The following is a 21,181-nucleotide window of genomic DNA, read 5'->3' as shown; positions in this document are numbered from 1 at the left end:
ATGGTACACGGTGTAGGTATTCAAAATACGAAAGTCCATATAATATTTTGGTCCAAACCGGTGGAGGTTTTCAGAAAAACTCGCCTAGGGCGACATCATGCACTAATTTGAAATTATTTAAATGAAGTCCTCAAATTTTGCGAAAGGTCCTCGAATTGTCCATTACTGTCCTCAAACAGATCAATTCACGGTCCCCAAACTATTCGAGTCCTCAAACTAACAGATAGGTATACGAAAAGTTTGGGGACTGTCCTCAAACTGATCAAATGTCCTCAAACACACAGTTACAGGAACAAAATGTCCCCAAAGTTATAGATAGGGGTACATATATATATATATATATATATATATATATATATATATATATATATATATATATATATATATATATATATATATATATATATATATATATATATATATATATATATATATATATATATATATATATATATATATATATATATATATGCAGGCCTCAAGCATATATATATATATATATATATATATATATATATATATATATATATATATATATATATATATATATATATATATATATATATATATATATATATATATATATATATATATATATATATATGCAGGCCCCAAGCATATATATATATATATATATATATATATATATATATATATATATATATATATATATATATATATATATATATATATATATATATATATATATATATATGCTTGAGGCCTGCAAAAACGGTAACTAATCTTTTATCAAGTTTTTTACAAACTGTAGGTTTTTGGCGTTTGTACATTCTATGCAGTTCTGGCTCAGCAATTAAACTGGAAATATTGTGCTTTAATTGTGCAGTTCAAGACCGATTTTTGGTCTTAACCGCAAGAAGACAACCGACAATCACAGCACCTGAGTTGGTTAACGTGTTGCAGCAGACGCACCAGGTAACCATTGGTCGTGATACTGTCAGAAAGCGACTGCATGAAACAGATCTCCACAACAGAAGGCCACTAGATGTCCACCTTTGTCGAGAGGCAATCGCGGTAGAAGATTAGAGCGGTGTCAAGAACATCAAAACTGGGATGCAAATGATTGGGCCACAGTTTTGGAGAAAACCAGAACACTTGTCATCCTTACTGGTGGTAGACATCGATGTTTCGCTATGAGACACTTGCCTTAGGGCAAAACATTCATGTCTACCATTACTACACCAAAGGTTCCAAATAATGCATCACAGGTGTTAGGAATCACACGTTAAAAGGTAAGACCTCGTTAGTCCTTAGCTCGCACAAGTTTCTCAACCTTTGAGAGTTGTCGTTCGTATGGGGGCGACAGCAGATTAACAGAAAAACATATTTTAAACAGAAACAGATTTTTAAACAACAATTTTAAAAATGAATAGAAATGTTTTGTCAACCTATTTGAATATATTGTTTATATATGTGATGGAATCGGCCGATGGAATGTCGAGTTGGAACATCCGGTGTAGTATAAATCCAAAACAAGCCCCCTTCCTAAACACGAGAAGTGCAACACTCTTCTCGACTCGCATTTCATCAATCAAGTTGGCGTCTTCAGGGGTGAAGAAGTCTTTTTTGGAATCATATGGATATTTAAATTGTTTGCTAAATATTGTTCAGTTTGACGATAGTCGTGACACTGTGTTCTGGCGATGAATTGAATTTATTGGAGCCTCTGGAGACACCCTATATGAACACTGAATTATGCAGAAAACACTTTTCTCTACTCAGTTTGTATTCCAAACTTTCGTTATGGAATTGAATCAGATATCATTCACATGATTTCTACATGATATACTAAATGAAAGGTAAAAATTTCACTTACATGGAACACTGTCTCGCTCACTGGTAGTCATCGATGTTTCGCCGTAAGACACGCCGTAAGACACGATGGTCTATTAGACGAATCTAGAGAACAAAAAAAGATGAGAGTTTTAAATTTTGGTTACCGATGTAATTAAATGGTTGTGATCTATCGTTTGAAAATATTTTCATGACCGCAATGTTGCCACATCTACATGTAACAGACATCAACTTGGAAATTTGAAATAGAACACCCTATATATTATATCATATTTGAATTTTGCATCAAAATCCAAATTACTTTTGTTGAAAATGTTCTATACTTATCTCTCATCGTTTTTAAAATATTAATTATTTTGTAATTTTTTTTGGCGAAAACATGGTATTTTTAATATTTAATATCGCATTAATTAACTGATACATCGAACTCAACTTCTCATTGAGATAAGATATGGTGGTTGTTATTTCAGAATGGAACTCAAATCTTATTTTATATAGAGTGTCTGAAAAATACGTCTCAATTTGTATCTTCGATAAACGATCATAACTAATTTTTTTCAAATAGAAGACCCTGTATATTATTCAATTTTTGAATTCAGTCAACTAATGTGGCCAATTTCGGCAGTTTATACTTACTTCTAAAAAGTCTAACTCCTCCGGACCATTATAAAAATTTCGCCTGGAGCATATGAAATTGATGAAATCAATAAGGTGATTAAAAAATTCATCAAATCGAAAAAAATGCAATTGGGAAATTGAGCTGAGGAGAATATCGATGAAGTATTTCTCCTACACGCAAACAACAACACTCTGAAATGTAGAAGGCGGTCGAAATATTACATCCATCTCAAACATGAAAAACTATTGCCGAACTTTAGAATTCGGAGCCGATGTGTTCAGCATCGACGAAATATCAATAAGGTGAGAATTATTCGTGTGTATTGTAATGTCACAGCTGAAGCACATTCAAATGGTGATGAAATACATAGCATCTTTGAATTTGATATTGATGTAGAGCTCGGTTACAAACTCACCAAGGAACCATGAAATATTATTTACATGCCAATCCAGCCCGACGGTCGTCAGTATCTCGACAATATCACTGTACGCATATTGGATGAAACTGGTATTCTGATCAATTTCAGTGGTGAAAAAATAATAGTCAAATTGGAATTGATAAAGCTATAACAGTAATAATTTCTATGTTGATTCACAACATCAACGACCGTTATTAGTGAGCCATAAAAAAATAGTAAATGAAGCATCGATAAGTTTGATCGCAGAAGTACGGAAGTTTCAAATACTGTTTTGCGAGGACAACCTGGAATTGGTTTCAGAATGACTTCAGATAGAAACTTCCATATGGAAAAAGAACGTTTGAAAAATATGAAGCCATGATTTGAGAAAAGTATTATTTTCCTCATCCAATAAAACTACTTGGATGAATTTACCATATCATATATAACCTTCATCGATCACCAATGATGTTATAAGTCTCTGCACTAAAATTTCACTTTCTTGAATAATCGTGTAATTGATATTTTTAATGTAAAATTTCAAGTTATCAATTTCCAAAAAAAGTGAAATTTCAGTTTAAGAATATAAAATATGTCCAAAACTTTATGACGATAAACTACACTTACTACTTGGATTGCTGTTCGAATACTTTAGGTTATGTAAACTGAATGTGAAAGCAAGAAACTCCGTACTTAGATGGAAATATCAGGAAGGGGGTGGGGAGGTTCACCTTCTATTCAAGGTAATATGATATGGCCCTAGCTCAAGGTCATGTATCGAGGACAAAGTCAGTCATCAAGGCCAAACTCCGTATCCAAGGCCATCTGACGTACTCATAACTCAAGGTTGTTTAGGTTCTTTGAGGTCATATGACATGCACATCGCTCAAGGTCATGTGTCGTCAGTCAAGGTCGAGTGGTGGGCACGTTCATGGTCATGCTCAATGCCTTATTACGTGTGACTCAAGATCATGTGACGTGGTGGTGGAGAGTGTGAGAAGACGAGTCAATTTTTTTAAATCATCCTCGTGGATTATAACATTCAAAATTTATTTTTTCAGATATAAAAATAATATCTTCGATAAACTATTATCAGAGTTATTTGTTTGAATAATGCAATGAGAAGGTTTTTTTGAATAATATAATAGTCATTGACCATTGTTTACACTGTGTTTTTAGATATAAAAATGATATTTGTTCAATTGACTATAAGATTATTTCTGTGAGAATGGTGAATGATTTTTTAAATCATACTCATTAATTAGGTCCGTGTTGGTGGTTATGATAATCCGTGTTGGAAGGTTTATTGGTTAATAGGATCCGTGGGAGTATGTATGATGATCCCCTGAAGGTCACTTCAAGATCGAGACATTCTGCTACTCATCTAGCGGTTGGCATTGAGCAGACGGTTACCGTGATTCTTTCAGTCAGAACGAGGATCCAGTGGTGCAAGGATGTATTGCAGTGCCGCTTTCAACACTTTGACACCAAGGTGTGCGGTGTACTCAATTCGGAACACTCATGCTTCATAGTTGTAGAAGTTGTCGATAGCGGTTTCACTCGTATATACCTACTTGGTGTATCTGAGTGCTCTGTACTCACAATCAATGGTACATGAATTTCTATGTACACAAGTTCGAGTGGATTTTTTCTTATAGGTTATTCCGTGTCTGCAATTCTTTCTTAGGGCCACTCCTTCACACACACATACCCTTCATACTGTAGCATTTGAAAATACTACTATCTTAACATTTTCCAAATACACGAACATTCAACAAAAGTTTTCATGAGAAAAGTTATAGGTATCTCTATGAAACCGAAAGAGCGTGAATAGTGGAATGAATGTTCAAATTCTCGATAATAGTAAGCGCTTATTAATGTTCAAAAACTGGCAAGAGTACCGGAGAAGGTAGTCAACTGATAACATTTTCTAATGCCATGGTAATGAACCTTTTTCCTGAAGTACAAAAAATCACTCACTAGCAGCGCTAGTAGTTCGGTTATATGGTAAAGTACAATTAAAAAAGAATATTTTTGACAAAAGGAAATGTTCCTGGAGCAAAACTAAAATTTGCAACTTTAAGGGATAACAATGTTATGACATTAAAACGTTGGCTTGCATGCCGTAATTCAAAAATAACTGAAAAAAAGTGAATTAATAGACAGGTTATTAGTATACAGACTCTAGTAAGCGAGTAGCGGTAGATTCAAACTGTAATAAAAGAAATTTAAAATAATTATGAATTTCAGACTTATTTCCCAGTGAAATATGAATCAAATATAGATGGTAATGAAATAAATTTGATTAAATATAATAAATGAATATAATTTAATAAACGATTGAGGTAATATCTCATTCTAGTCAATGGTAATTAACTATGAAAAATTTACTATTCATTTCATGTTCAGAGCATACATATGAATATTTATTCATTTTTTGCAGTGTTAAATGCACTCTCCTCGAAGCATGTATCCATTTCTTACATAAAAGCTCATTATTATGAGGTTTTATAAATGGTATAAAAAACGCGTTTTCTTCCGGATATCGATTATTAGACGTACAATTCGCAAAATAGCAATGCTTTGTTGGCATTATACTAGCACAAAATAATTTTTTATATCAGATTTATATTTTTAAATAATAAATTAATATTACGTAAATAACACTGTTTTATATGTGAATAGTTTATTGTTTGTCCTTACTACTAGTGCTGCCTCTCGTGAGCCCACACAGCACTAGATATTCATGGAATATTCCCTGTATATCATAAAACGAACGTATATATTCCAAATATTCATAGAATATTCTTGGAATATATACATGCCTTTAGAATATTCATAGAATATGCTTGAATGAATATGGCAGGATTATTCCCGAAAGAATGTGCATAGAATGTCTATAAATGGATTATTCTCCCTTGAATATTCTAAGAATATTGTCGATCGAATATACCATATGGTATATTCTTAGAATATATCCCCACGGTATATTTTGGAATATTCTATACAATGGAATTTTGAATTATCTCATAATAACGTATTCAAATAATTCAATATTATTAAAAATAAAAATATTTGAAGATCTTAATCGAATGCATAACCTAATGTATATAACTCTGATAGTGTTAACCAGTTTTTGAACTCAACGCAAAGATTCTGGATGAATTGCTCCAACAGCAACTGTTGGAAACGACAAAAAAATTTGAATGGGCCAATAAATGACCCAATTGCATCAAAAAAATGGGTAATTCTCATCCTATTTGTCTTTTTGTATTTGAAATTATTTAATTACAAACCGAAAAATCCTGGAAACAGAGAAATGGGGAAGTGAATAATTGGAGTAAACGTTTCTCATTGGTCAATTGATGTGTAGCGCGCGACAGTCGAATAAGCTTTGTGAAAGCGGCTGTCCCTTAATGCATGGTACATTTGCGTTTGCGTTAAATTCGACATTTGATTCAACATGGCGGTTGACGTGGCAGGTTCGCGTGTGTAATGCATGGTGTGTTGGTGTTATTATCATGTAATGCATGGTGTGTTGGTACACGTTCAGTGTACCATTTATAATTTGGGGTTGTCCAATTTTCAGTACAGCGAATAGTTTGATTTTGGATCTTCAAACAGGAGAGTTGCATCTATTCAGTCTTCAAGAAAAGTAAGTAAAATGCAATAGTATCGATAGTAAAGTCATGGTGATTAACCTTCTATACCTCATTTTAGGTTCGAGGAGAGTTGGTGTGTGGGATTTGTTGGTTTGACTAAGTACATGTTTGAACTAGAGTGATTTCAGTTGTGTATCTTCAATAGAGAAAAGTAAGTGTATGACACATTCTTTTGTATCATTTGTTTTCATAATTTTTATCACTCGTTTTCAAGATAGTATCAATTTGCCCAAAAGGAAACAGAGTGGTACCTGGTACAGGCAGGTGCGCCAAGGAACTGAAAACGTAATGATTACTTTTCAACAAGACAATGCAAGTTGCTCTCCAAGTCATAAAATGTTGTAAATGTTCATGAGTAACCTATGCGAAAAATATCTTTTTGATTTTTATACCAGTTTTATTGTGCCACTTTCAAATAGTGATAATGAACGTTAACATACATTTTGTTCCAGGTATTACTATTGAAACACTGGCTGATGCATTGTTGGGCAAATATAAGAAAAACTATTCTGGTGAGCAAAGTTTGAATAACTTTAAGTAAGTGAAATTCATTGAAGAACCCATCATACCACTCATTTTAAATACTTCATTTGTGGGTTTATTTTTCTAAGTGAGAAACCTAACCTAACCTATTTCTTGATGTAATACACTTTTTCTTTTTCAATGAAATGATATATTTATTATTTTTTAATTAGTGCTGATGAATTCACAGAGTTGTTATTTTAGTATATTTTTTAGTATACATTTGTTTGAGAGTAGGAACATCCTAATTTGAATACATTTCTAATATTTGTAATATGACAGTATTCAGGAATATTTTATTCAGTGAATAAATATTTTGAATTAAATTTTTTATTTTTAATATTGGTTGAAACGTCAAATATTTCAGTGTATATTGTTTTTAAAATATATTTGTTTATGAATATTATGTGTTTTATTACTTGTGTGAATCTTGTATCAAAATGCAATATATACATGCCTAATAGCGGTTACTCGTCACATTCTTGGAATATTCCAAATATTCCTAGAATATTCATAAAATATATTTAAAGAATATTCTATGGTGTTTCTCTATTGTATATTCCTACAATAAACTAAGAATATCCTGAATATTTTATGAATATTCCTCGGGTTCTATTCCTGGAATATTCTTAATAGAATATACCTTAGATATTCTAAGAATATTATAAGATATTCCAAGAATATTCCCAAGGAATATTCTTAAAATATATCAAAGGTTCGTCAGGAGCACTTCCAGGGAATATTCTCCAGAAGATATATATATCCATGGCATATTCATAGCATAATACAATATCCTTAAATGTATATTCATGAAATATACCTGGAATATCTATTGCTATGTGGGAGACGATTGCTGCACTATTCTCAGGAAAAAGGCTCATTGCCTATTTATCGCAATTTCCAATAAAGATTTACGATATAAATTTGTTTTTAAAATTATAATTTTTATTGATGTAAAATATTTCAGCTGTTAATAGTATCACCTGTTTTATTTATTTACGAATACACTTCGAAAATACTGGTGTGGAGCCTGTGAAATAAATAAATCGGATTAGTTTAACGAAATCAGCTGTTAATACCTCAGTATACTTTGAATGGAAATAGCTTACCTTGTCTGTCGTTATCAAATTCTTCTTTTTATTGTCCTGGTCATCGCTAGAGATTAAATCATATTTTCGAGTCGGATCATTTCATATTCAAATTTTAAAAATCCTAATGCCTACTCTATCTCCCAGAGATGGGCAACGTGATATTCGATCCGCTATCTGAGCAAATGCTAATAGTACGTAGATGACCACTAGGTCAGAGTGTAAGGTGAATTCGTGAAGAGTGAAAGAAAAATCGCGAGTCTTCACTAAATGGCGTTCTGATTCGATGGTTTCTTTTTGTTGAAATGAACACTCCTCCATAAGATAATCTTTTTGAAGCTGAATCATATAGGTTATTTAAAACGTCTTTTTTAGTTTTCTGTGTACTACCTGTTCTATTTTTTTTGTACCTATGTACAGTAGAATCTCACTCATATGGCACTATTAAAAACCAGAGGGCACCTTATTATTGGAATGTTTGGATTACTGGATTATAGAGACAAAATCATAACAGAAAAGTAGTGTCTTGTGTTTCTGTATACTTGATATTTTCAACTACACACTATTCTCACTTTGGAACATTAGGTAAATACGTACATGATAAGTTTTGAGGTTAGGCTGCTGGACGGCTGGACGACGACGCGGCGATGGCACAGCATACCTAACGCATGTTTTTTTCAGTAGTATACCTAAGCTTTAAAATAGCTTAACAGACGATTTATATCCAAAGTCCTGCATTTCGTGCTGAAAGAGTGACACACATAACATGTATGAACTTGAAGAGCTTTTTTTAAAATGTATCTATACAAACGTAACTGAATGAATTCTGAGTACATACATCTTCATTTTTATAATCATAATCACATTTTTAAATTAAGAAGTTTTGGTAAAATATCTTGTTTCTTTTTTTTTTCATTTGGAACCTTACTTAATTAGAACCCTCAGATTGTATTGATGTTGTCAATGAAAGTTTAAGTTAAGATTACATAAAATAACAAAAATCACTTCTATTCATTTCATCCTTAGTGGACTTATTTATTTCAGAGAATATAAAATGATTATATAATATAAGCATTATTCTATTATCATAACTTTATTTTAATTTTCTATCTAATGAATTGGATTTACAAAATAAAGTAATTCAATTATATTAAAATTATTACAATATGTTAAAACAACGATAAAAATAAAATAAATACAACAATTTATTTCTCAAAAGCCAATTCATCATAAATAATAATAAATTGGCCACATAGTTGAATATTCTCTATTATTACTGCGAAAGTTGTTCAATTAGCAATATAAAAATTGAATGGAGTAAGATGTCCTTCACACTCCAACTACACAGAAGTGTAAGTGAAAGGCACCACTTTGATCTTCAAGGGGCGATTTTTCGTGTCCTTCCCTCACTTCTTAGTATTACATCTGTCAGCGGCAAATTTGAATTGAATGAAATTAATGTAGTTCTGGATGTACCTACTTCAGCAATCGAATGGAAAATATATTCAGGGATTCCTTCTGAACTGACATATTACTTTTGTAAGTTTGTACAAAAAATCCTGTATATTTTTCCCTACTTTTCATAAAAAAATATTCGAGAATCTAAACTATCGCAACATAACCGGTAGATTTTTTTAATGAAGATTATCCACGTAAACCCATGGTATATTGACTTCGATAATTATGGCAATCTCAGCGCCATATAGGTCGTAGTCGGCGGCAAATATCATTAAACGATGAAATTGGAATCTTTGGTGTACACTTTTTTTAGAGATCAATTGCCCTAACAACAAATTTGCACTCGACTCGCGTTTCGCTAAGAGGTTAGTATCTTCGGAAGAAATTTGATGCTAAATCTAAAAACAGGAGTAGCTGTTTATGAAATAAATAGCGAAACGCACGTGGAGTGCATATATTATCAGTTTGGTGTTAGGATAATTGATCTCTAAAAATAGTTTGACGAAATATCAATATGAATTTATTGTAGAAGAAATAAAATTCTTATTGACAAAGCATAATGCCAAAGTTATGAAGTTAAACAATAAAATTAAATAAGTATGATATCATACTAGAGTACCTACTAAAACCATGAACTCTATAGCGTTCTCTTTAAAAAAACTCACTATATTATTGTAGAAAAATGTTATCAACAACACTATAAAAAGATGAAATGTATATTCTACTAAGGACAATGTCTTATCAAAACTGAATTACATGGTCGTTTTTTTTCCTTTTTGGGTAGGTCGTTCAGAATATAATAATTTGTTTCAATTTGTTGATTTATTCATTCATGAACACTAGGATCATCAATCTTCGATTTTGGTAGAGATTATTTGATGGAAGGAATAAAATGGCATATTTCCATATGTTTTTTTAAATTTTTCTCCAGGCACAATTATTATAACATACGAGACAAAAATTAAAAATTCGAGGGTATCAACAAATACTTAACAAGGAAGTGATAATAAAATATGTTACTTGAAAGGAAGAAATGATACAGATCAAAAAGATCATGAGATACTCTGTTTCCCAAACACACTTTCCTGAAGTTGGAACTGAACAATACTTCTAGATTGTAAATGAATTCAATGAACATATCATTCGGCGTTTCAAGACCTCCATGTATACTTTTTTTTGTTATCAAAAGCATATATGCTTTAAAATGAGTAAATAATTTTGCAGATGTGTACGATGTTATAAGAAAAAAACTGAAGAGGTTGGGAGAAAGGCTGCAGCTAATCAAACAACACAAATTAAATTCAGATGTATAACATGTGAAAAACATTATTGCTTATCTTGTTTTTTTGAAGTACACAAATGTTTTATGGCATAAAATACCCAATCTGTTTTTGTAATGTTCATTTCTTCTGTGAATATACATTTTGTTCATTATAATTTAGCGCTTATTGTTGTCGAATAAAAAACATTCCCAATTTCAAACCTACTTACTAACAAAATCGTCCCCTGAAAAAACTGTGAATAAAATTTACAGGCCAAATATACTTTTAGGTATGCCAGGCCATAGTGCGAACACTCCCATAAAGATCTGCGCAAGGCATGCAGGCAACACAGATACATGTGGCTGAAATTACAGAAATACTTATGTATCCGCCATGGATTCACGCGGCCATCGAAACACTGAGTCGCGTGTATCCGTGTTGGATACATACGGCATTCAACGTGTTAACGACATAAGACTATAATATATTTTCGATGGTTTGGTTAGTCATATGAGTGTGAGGGATGGAGATAGCTTCGAACTGATCTATTTCCAAGATAGTAGTAGCGTAACAGTAGCATTGGCGATGTGACTTATGAGGCGTTGCCGCTTTTCTAATAGGGAACGTATGAATTTTTGCAGCGTTAAAGAAAAAACATGACTACCATCGTGATATACAGAGTGTGCAACGTTAAAGAAAAAACATGGCGTCCAGCATTAAAGAAAAAAAACATGGCTGACATCAATATGTACAGAGTGTGCAGCGTTCAAAGAAAAAACAAGGCGTCCAGCATTAAAGAAAAAACATGGTGGCGGAAATTGAGTGGAATATTCAACGTTAAAGAAAAAACATAGCTACCAACATGCAAGAAAAAAAATCCATCATCAGGAGATGACAGGGAAAAATGGCGCGCGCGCAACATGAAAGGTTAGGAGGGTCTAATATTTTTTTGTGGGATCCGACATGTCAGGCATTATTTGTCTTTGATGAATGTGTCAAATATATGAAATAACAAAGTTTCGGATCTGTACGATTCATCGAAAAATAAACACTTCCGGTTCATAAAAATTGAGATAGAAGCAAAGTAATGATGAATTCGGAATGGCCATATCGTGTAGAGTCCAAATCTACAATAAAATGGTCACTTCCGGTTTTCACTTCCGGTCGTCCGATTTCGGTAATTTCGACATCAATGGATTCGTCTCGATGTCAGGAAACATAATTAGGCGTTTGCAAAGGTGTTGAAAGCATAGGGAGCTAACTTTGTTATTATTGAAGATGGCAGGGGATTGCGGGTACTCTAACGTCACAATTTTCACTGAGAACATGAAAATGAAAATTATAAGTTTGTAGCATATATTTTCCATCATTTAGGTAGTCTTTTGTGTCGAATATCTGCATTTCGGATGTTGTAATTATATTTGACTCGGTTGTGCAACGTTGCCGAATGTTAGGTGGTAAATGGGGGGGAGTGGGGGGATGAAAACACGCGGTATCGTGGAAGGCAGTAATATCATTGTTTGAAAGTATGTTAATATTGTTCAACAGTTGAAATAATCAGTGATAAAATGTCATCTGAAGAATACAAACGGAAAGTCTGAGAAAAGAAAATTGTTTCGAAGCAGCTGAATGATTTAGAGTTTCAAGACAGAGTGTTCAATCGGAAAGTACCTCAAACGAAATATCCATTGCGAAGAATTCAACTTAGCAGCATAGATAATGTCACCGCCATTGCTGAAAATGATTTTTGTGCTTTTAACTGCAATAATAAATAACGTTTTGTATGTGAACGTACCAAAGGGCGTGACATACATGGCAATATGTGTGAAGCCCAATAATTTCGGTAATGGATGCAATTGAACACAATGGAAATTGATGAGTTCAACATTTGTCAATGACAAGCAGTTGGCAGTTTTTGTAAGCAAAGTGCCAAAGAATACCTCGTTCAAATATAAACTGAGGCTGATATTCCAAGATCTTCAGGAAGTTGATACGAAAACGGTAGAATTTGTTCCAGAGCATGCAACGTTAAAGAAGTCGCAAATCGAATTTGAGCTTTATATAATTTTCATTATAGTGTGTACGATATTAGGGAATTATTGAACACCGGCTTTTAAGGTAATGCCTTAATAAAGTTAAGCCTCATTTGAATAAAGCAAAACCTTAAATGTCAGGGTAGAAATTGAGTTATTGGAAGTCATTCTTTAAATTGACAGTTCTTAGGACAGCGACATTTTTATATCTAACCTAAAAAAAACTACTTGTGTCTTTGCTGTTCAAATTTCAGTGATATTTTATTGTAATTTTGATAGTGGTTTAGAACGGTATGGAAAATATTTAGACGTAATTTTGGGCAGTGGGGCCGATGAAGATATTGAATTTGTTATAATGAATAATATTTTAATTAACAGAGATGAGGAAGGCCAAGGTCCCCCTTTCGAGTTGGAAAACCTGAGTGATGAGGAAGTAGTTAAAAAGTTTAGATTCCAAAGGGGACATCTTCAAAGAATCAAAAATGTTTTTTTAATTCCTGATGAGGTTGTCAAGGAGGCTGGTGATCGTGTCAATGGTAGGTTTTATTGTTGCCGGCTCCACACATTGAGCCCAATGTGCCTTTGTCACAATGTACTTATATATATATATATATATATATATATATATATATATATATATATATATACATCCCGCTATTCTTTTTGCGTCCATACATTGTATATTTACATATGATCCAGCGTCCTCCACCTTTCTACGTCCGTATACGGACGCCGAAAGGTTTTTCTGTTATGGTGTCGTCATAATATCAATAAAGCGAGTGCACGAAAATTATTCAGTAATAGTTAATCTGGTGATTCATATTTTCGCGCCATAAATTGTCGGAAACCCCGAGTTTGGTCTGAATGATGGTTACGTCAGGACGCAAAAAAGGTTGTTGAATGTACAGCCAGTTCCCGAAAGTGGTTCATGTCTTTCTTCGCTAGGGGGTGTTCGCGTCGACACAAGTATATCTTGTTGTATATTTTTGCGACATGTCGCAGACGATTGAAACTCCGCAAATCTGACAACATTGTATATTCCGTGTATTCTATGGGAATGTCCAAAATTCATGAGAATTGGGTAGTTGTTCGTTCCGTGACAAATGATATGTGTTGTGTTGTTCAATATGGAAAATTTGAGAGCAATGAATTCCAGTGCACGGTCCAGCAGAATACTCCAAATGTGCCTTAATTCTGGAACTGAGTCTATAAAATTACCAGAGAAAAATAATATTCTTCCTGAAGGTAAGAAATGAGTGTTAGATAATAGTAATGAGTTTGGTGTTTCCTTACAATTTGTGTACTTTTCATATTACAGTGCATATTATGAGTGCAATAGGTGAATGACGATAAATTGTTTCGAATATTACCTCGGAATGAAAAAACATTTTGAATGTCAATTTTTTTCTACAAGAGGTCACAGCGCGAGTTCTCGGCAAGAACGATGTCATGGGCTTTTGCACTGCTCACACTGCACTGCTACCTCTGTAATCTGTTAGTAACGATTTTCAAAATAATTGCATTTCTTCAAACAGTTTTGTTCGACTAAAATTTCAAGAGATATTTTTTTCCACAAATAATCGATTTTGTTAGTGATCAAGGTACAAGCACTTGCATGCTGCAGCCTTTAAGATTAGAATTTTACGATATTTAGAGTGACCTAATTTGATGAGTTTTTCCACTACTTGACTCAAGAATACACTGTGTCCGAGATAAGAATAAACAGCATGGGGATATCGGAAACGGTAAGTGATATGGGGTCGATTGAATTAGAGAAAAGTAGCGCATTTATGTGCCTAATAATATGTCATTTGGGAAATTTTAATATTTCGAGTGATTTCGGAGATATCCGAGAAAAACCAAAATTTGTGAATTTAGCACTTTGCCATGAACACTTTTTAGGCAGAACGTAAGCAGAATTTTTCTGTGACGTTTCGTCTTGTAGAAAACATCATCAACTAAACCAAAGTATAGCCTGTATTGTACTCCATCGTGGATACAGCAATGTATTACATAATATGATTTCATGACCATTTCTCACGCCAAATGAGGAGTGATTACTTAATCTGCTTTTCCTCAATTTTAGATAGTAGTTACGCGCTGGAAAAAATGTCATATTTTGATACTCGAACTAAATTGATTAGTCTTATTCAAAATAAAATTTAACTTACCACTTGCAGGAATTTTTGCGTTGCTGAATATAAAGATGAGTCGCAATTTCAAAAGTTTACTTTATGAAATGTAATTGTAATGTAATAATTAGGAGCTCTTATGTATTACAAAAAAATAAACAGAAATTCATAACAAGGGTTCAAATAACCCGTCGTTATTTTCTGAGCACAAGTACGCTCGTCTCACAGACGAATTTAAAGCTTGAGTTTACATATTGGGGACAATATTGTTAAAGGCCGCAGTAACCAATCTTAGCAAATCTTCTTCATTTTGAAAATTATGAGAGAACATTTGATTTTTGGTATATCTCCGAAGAAAAAAGTCTAGTGAGGTTAGGTCGGGGGACATTGCAGGCCATTGTGTCACTATGAGTACAAATTCACTGTCCTGGGCAGTTCAAATAATCACAAGCAATTCTAGCGTTATGTGCTTAATCACCACCTTGTTGAAACCAGCAGCTGTGAGTAACCCCTAAAGGCAAATTATGTAAGCGTCTTCCAAATCCTTCACTAACAAATTCATGTTCCGCTCTTTTGTTGAATCGTTTTGGTAGATGAAAGGCCCAATTACATTCGTACCGAGATTCTCAACCCACATGGTAAAATCGAAACGCTTATCAAAAATGCCATTGTTGGTGAATTAGGTAGGTAGCGAGATGTAAAATTAGGAACAGCAATATGTCAACAATTCTACCAAACAACAGTATTATTATGACAATATAACATTGAGTGTTACTTTTCCCAGCGCATACTATTTAAAATTGAAGAAAAGCAGGTTAAGTAATCACTTTTCATTTTGCGCGAAAAATGGTCATGAAATCATATTGTGTGATATGTTGCTACATTCAAAATGAAAAATGGAGTCGTATACAGGGTATACTTTAGGTTAGGCCCATATGAAAATATAAAATTGATGATGTTTTCTACAAGACGAAACGTCGAAGAAAAATTCTGCTTATGTTATCGTGGAGTCCTCAAAAAGTGGTCTTGACAAAGTGCTATTTGTTTTACATTTCTTCCGAAAATAAATCTAGGAGAAAATAAAAACGAAATTCTCAAATTTTGGCTATTCTCGGATATCTCCGAAACTACTTATAATATTGACACTTCCTGAATGACATATTATTAGGCACATAAATGCGCCAGTTTCCTTTAATTCAATCGACACCGTAATACTTACCGTTTCTAATATCCCCATGCTGTTCATTTTTATTTGTATAACTGGGTTAGTGATAGTACAGATCCCCTTTTTTTGATTTAGATGGAAAACCTGATTTTTCTCACTATATAGCAATTTTTAGTGTAGACGAAAATTTTCAATTTTATAGATATAATTGAAGAAGATCAAGAATTAGTTTTTCTACTAAGTACCATAATGATACGGAAATATCTGACTCAAAAGTTAATATATTTTCTCATTATCTCAGAAATGGATATTAATTCTTTCAGTTATGCTAATTTCCGTTATTTTGAAGAGATTCACAAGAAATATACTTCGAATTTTCTTCACAACTGTTGTAGTATATATAAACAAAAATTAATACCACTCTCAAGAATTTTATTAATTACTGTGTGAGTTAATTTTGTTCATATTTTTCGTGTTGAAAATCGCCAACAAATTTCCAACACATTTTTTTGCTGATCTTTATTAGTTTCTGAGTCAAATGTAGCTAAACCATGCTTTCAATTTTCTCTTCAAACAAAATTAAAATTTTCGAACTGTTTCAATCTCATTTTGAAACATGAAAATTTTTCGAATATTATTTTTTTTAAAGTAGTTTGTCGCTTGTCTAGCTGTACTTTCCGTCAATACTATTTTTCATTAAATAAAATGAAAACTAAAAATAAGTACAGATCTTTTTTTACTTAGTCCTGAGTAACTTCTCAAGATTTGTTATTTCAAATGTTTAAAAAAAAGTGTATTCCATTTTATTTGTTCGGCTTCAGGCGATTTTGATATTAATATTAACATTTTCGAAGAAGATAATCGAATTTATATAAATTTTATTTTCTAATTTTTTCTAGGTTTTCCTGCATGTTCCAGTACTATACAAGATACACAAATTTTATCAATTCCATTGAAAATACATTCAGAAAATAACTCCGTAAAGAGTTGTTTGTTTTCATCTGACAGTGATGATGACCCAACTTATCTACCAGATTCTGATTACGACTGTGATGAAAATGAAACCATGGAATGTCGGACTGAAAATTATGCATTTCGAGTGAGTAAAATGAATAGTCCAAAATCTCTTTGTTTTATTCAAAATTCTGACAAACAATCCATTTCAACTCAAAAAACTCAGTTTAATAATCCAAATTCTCCAATTCATATGAACTACGAGCAACGATACATGTTTATTTTAATTAATCAAATGGGCTGAGTGCATTTAATTGCTGGAAAAGTTAGCCTAGCCTTCAACTAATTTATGAAATCTATGCATTAAGAGAAATAATTCGGATAAATTTTTCATAAGGTTGAGTGAAATTATTCCTTCTGGTATTTGATATTCACTTTTTCTCTTTAGGCCGAATGTCACTTATCACAATCTTCTATCAAATTGTTTTTTATTCAGGCAGCTGTCGGAAGTCATCCTAGTTCATCATTCAAGAATAGAATGTGTAACGTAGACCTATCACATCATGAGTCTTCTGAAGATTTTTACATACCAGAATGCAAAAAAATAGTCATAATATCCAACAAAATCATTAAAAATTCTGATACACCAGAACACAGCCAGATTGCCGAGCAAAATATATTGCAACCAGTTTCCTTGTTGGTCAGTGACGAAACGGTAAGAATAATATGTTCTGTGTTGATAATATTATTGATAATAGTGTGTTATTGATGATGGGTCAAAATGGGTGTTTCCGTTAACCAGCTGTTATCGTCTTACAACAACACTCGAGGTCGAAACTTATGCTAACTGAGGTTCACCAATGTCTTACCTCTCAAAGCATGAGTAGGACGCATCAACCAACTGAATACCGTTGGAACATATGGAGTTGAATTCAATAAAAAACGGGGAAACGTGAAAGCGCAATGTAAAGCATGGTTTGAAATTTCCGCCAAGAAACAGAGGCTATAGTCTACAAGGCAAGTGATCAAGGGTCGAGTTTTTTAAATCTCATTATTAAAGGATTCAAGTTGACAAGTATATACTCCTTCCCAAACATACACACACCACATGATCGCAAAGACATACATCATAATGTGTTACCATTCTTTTTTTATTTTTTCATTAAAACCTAATCTTTAATTAGTCAATGCTATAAAACTAAACTTTTCGTTTAAACTTCCTAACCATATTATCTCCTAATAAGGACGGTAAGTAGAAATTGAACTGCAAAGAAATAGTATTACATCTACATATGGAATCTATTGAAAACTTTTTTTGAAAGAGTATTTACTCTAAACTATAGAAGAACTGTTTGATGTATAAATTCAGTCGAATAGTTGGTTAGCGTGAGTGCTAACTTCTACTATTATGAATGCGGAAATGATCCCTACTCTGGAACGAAGGGTGTTTGATACATATCTTCTATTCCATGCTACGAATTGCATATTATAACGAAAAACGTCGCTAATTTTTTGCTTGTACATGCTTTACTTTTGAGGGTTTGTATGGAGATCACAGTTGGTTGACGAAAAAACACAGTTTTAGCTAACCTTAAAAATTGGACAACGAAAGTCTTAAATTCATTCAGTTCAAATTTCAGTGCAATCATTTTGTTACAGAATGCAGATGGTGACGAAAATATCATTTCAAGTACAACAAATGAACACGTTGAATTGGTAAATGAAGCAGGTATCAGTAAAACACAAAAAAATTCCAGAACAACAATTTATAAAAGTATTCGTAATCCAGATTTTTGCTTTTTTTGCGAAACGGAAGTAAAAAATTTCGCAAGACACATTCAACGCAATCATGGTGGGGAAACAGAAGTACAAAATATTTTAGCTTTACCACCTAAATCCATCGAAAGAAAACGCGCTATTGCTTGTCTGAGAAAAAAAGGGAACTTCATTCAGAATTCAACGACTTTTTCAAAACCAGTACATAAGAGTCTGCTCAAAGACTCTGAAGAAAATTACATTCCTTGTCCCATCTGTTTGGGATTTTATTCTCGTAAACTCTTATGGAAACATAAGAAAATTTGCTCTCTCAATGAAAATCCCCCTTCGGGAAAATCCAGTGCAGGACAAAATTTGGTGCTACGTGTCGATCAGACTAATTTAGACTTGAAAACTAAAGTATTTCCACGAATGATAGCAGACAAAGTTTCTCTAATTGCCAGAAAGGATTCCCTCATATGTGCCTTTGGATCTAGATACCTAAACACACACAGAGAATTTCATCAAATTAACGTTTGTTCAAGAAAAATGAGGGAATTGGCAAAAGTTTTGATGGAATCCGAAAAATTGAATTCCTCCATAAAAAATTTATTTGATCTCCTTCAGCCACAATACTTCGATCTCGTGGTTCAGAGCGTGAAGATTATTGCCAAATATGATCCGCAAAAAGAAGAGTTCAAACCACCTACTTTTGCTATGAATATTAGTAGGTCCTTGAAGGACTGTTGCGATATAGCAATTTTGCATATTATAAAACGGAAACATAATTATTTGAACTTGACTGCCTCTGAAGCTGAAGCACATGTTGGACTATTTAAAAAATTATTAGAAACTACATGGAAACATGAAATTTCGACTAAAGCAGGAAATGACCTAAACACGAAGACTTGGAATAAAATAACTCTGGTTCCCTTGGCAGCAGACTTAAAGTTGTTTAGGGACTATTTGATAGAAAAGGGAACGAAGGCAGCACAAAACCTGAAACAAAATATTAAAAACTTTAAAGCTTTCAAAATTTTAATGGAGACTATATTTTGCAGATTACTTCTTTTGAACAGAAGGAGAGTTGGAGAACTGCAAAGAATAAAACTGGCAACCTATATGTACACAGAAAAAAGTAATAATAAAAATTATGAGGAATTCGCCGATGCCGTAACCCCAGCAGAGAAATTATTATTGAAAAATTTCAAAAGGGTTGTTACTAGAGGAAAAAGGGGTAGAGGAGTTCCAGTTCTTTTCAGTACAGATGTACAGGACCATATGAAATTGTTACTTCAGGCACGATCTGAATTTGTTAATGAATCGAATTTATTTTTATTTGCTAATCCTGCATCAAAAGAGCAGCCTTTAATAGGATACAAAGTCATTCAGAAGCATGCGCGATTGTGTGGCGCGGTGAATCCGGAAGCATTAACCTCAACAAAGTTGAGAAAACATTTGGCTACTTTAACTCAAGTTTTCAATATGACTCAAAATGATATAGAGCAGTTAGCTACGTTTATGGGTCATACAATAGATGTACATAAGCAGGTGTATCGTCTTCCTGATGATGTATATCAGACTGCAAAAATTGCCAAGTTGTTGATGCTAATGGAAAGAGGGGAAGCAGGAAACTACAAAGGAAAAACTTTAGATGAAATAGATTTGAAGATGGATGATGACATTCTGGAAGAAGATGCAGAAAATTATGACATGAAAAATAATTTGGAAATTACTGAGGGCATAAATGATTAAGCCTATACTCTAGACGAAGACATTGAGGCATCGCAACAAAATATAAGAGAATCAATTCCCACAGTGAACAAAAATGCAAATAATTTCAAAAAGCGATTGCTAGTACTTTGGACAAATCAACAAAAAAAAGTTGTTACAAAATTCTTTCAGAATCACATCAATATGAAGAAACCTCCCAGACGACACGAATGTGAAAATCTGATAAGCAAATATCCTGAATTGCTGGAAAATAAGTCTTGGGCAAAAATCAAAGTATTCATCCAAAATGTATACAAAAAGAATATTTAATTTGGACTTTTACTTTTTTGTTTTGATGTTTTAGTCAATATTGATGTCAATGAATAAAGTTTCTTTTACTTTTTTGTTTTGATGTTTTAGTCAATATTGATGTAAATAAATAAAGTTTCAACTAGCAACATTCACCACGAATCTATCGATTCGGACTTCCACTGGTGATAACAGGTTCGAAATCAATGCTGTTGGGAAACAAATTTATTGTAGCATGAAAATTAAAATAAATCAATTACGGGTTGTACAAAAGCTAAGATATCAATTACAATTAAC

The 21,181-nt window shown here is 32.8% G+C and overlaps 1 protein-coding gene and 1 long non-coding RNA gene across 3 annotated transcripts; both read left to right on the top strand.

Moving 5' to 3' along the window:
* The first annotated feature begins 6,206 nt into the window (after positions 1-6,206).
* Positions 6,207-7,341, top strand: LOC141480425 (uncharacterized). The gene is made up of 3 exons (XR_012464335.1): positions 6,207-6,486; positions 6,552-6,644; positions 6,946-7,341. It is a non-coding gene; the product is annotated as an uncharacterized lncRNA (long non-coding RNA).
* A 6,134-nt stretch (positions 7,342-13,475) lies between these two features.
* On the top strand, positions 13,476-20,979 carry LOC141480390 (uncharacterized). Of its 2 annotated transcripts, none has more exons than XM_074170327.1 (4): positions 13,476-14,457; positions 17,053-17,252; positions 17,604-17,822; positions 18,767-20,979. In XM_074170327.1, exons 2-4 carry the CDS (start codon positions 17,220-17,222, stop codon positions 20,615-20,617), a joined length of 2,103 nt encoding a protein of 700 aa, XP_074026428.1. In that variant the 5' UTR covers positions 13,476-14,457; positions 17,053-17,219; the 3' UTR covers positions 20,618-20,979. The 2 variants fall into 2 exon arrangements, with proteins under 2 accessions (XP_074026428.1, XP_074026426.1); XM_074170325.1 differs by having other exon boundaries at positions 13,479-14,101.
* The last annotated feature ends 202 nt before the right edge of the window (positions 20,980-21,181 follow it).

This window comes from Leptinotarsa decemlineata, unplaced genomic scaffold, assembly GCF_025532065.1.
Source record: "Leptinotarsa decemlineata unplaced genomic scaffold, Ldec_3_MD MMD2_P_RNA_scaffold_8, whole genome shotgun sequence".
In the NCBI taxonomy this organism is placed as follows: domain Eukaryota; kingdom Metazoa; phylum Arthropoda; class Insecta; order Coleoptera; family Chrysomelidae; genus Leptinotarsa; species Leptinotarsa decemlineata.
This window is presented reverse-complemented; position numbering and strand designations above follow the sequence as displayed.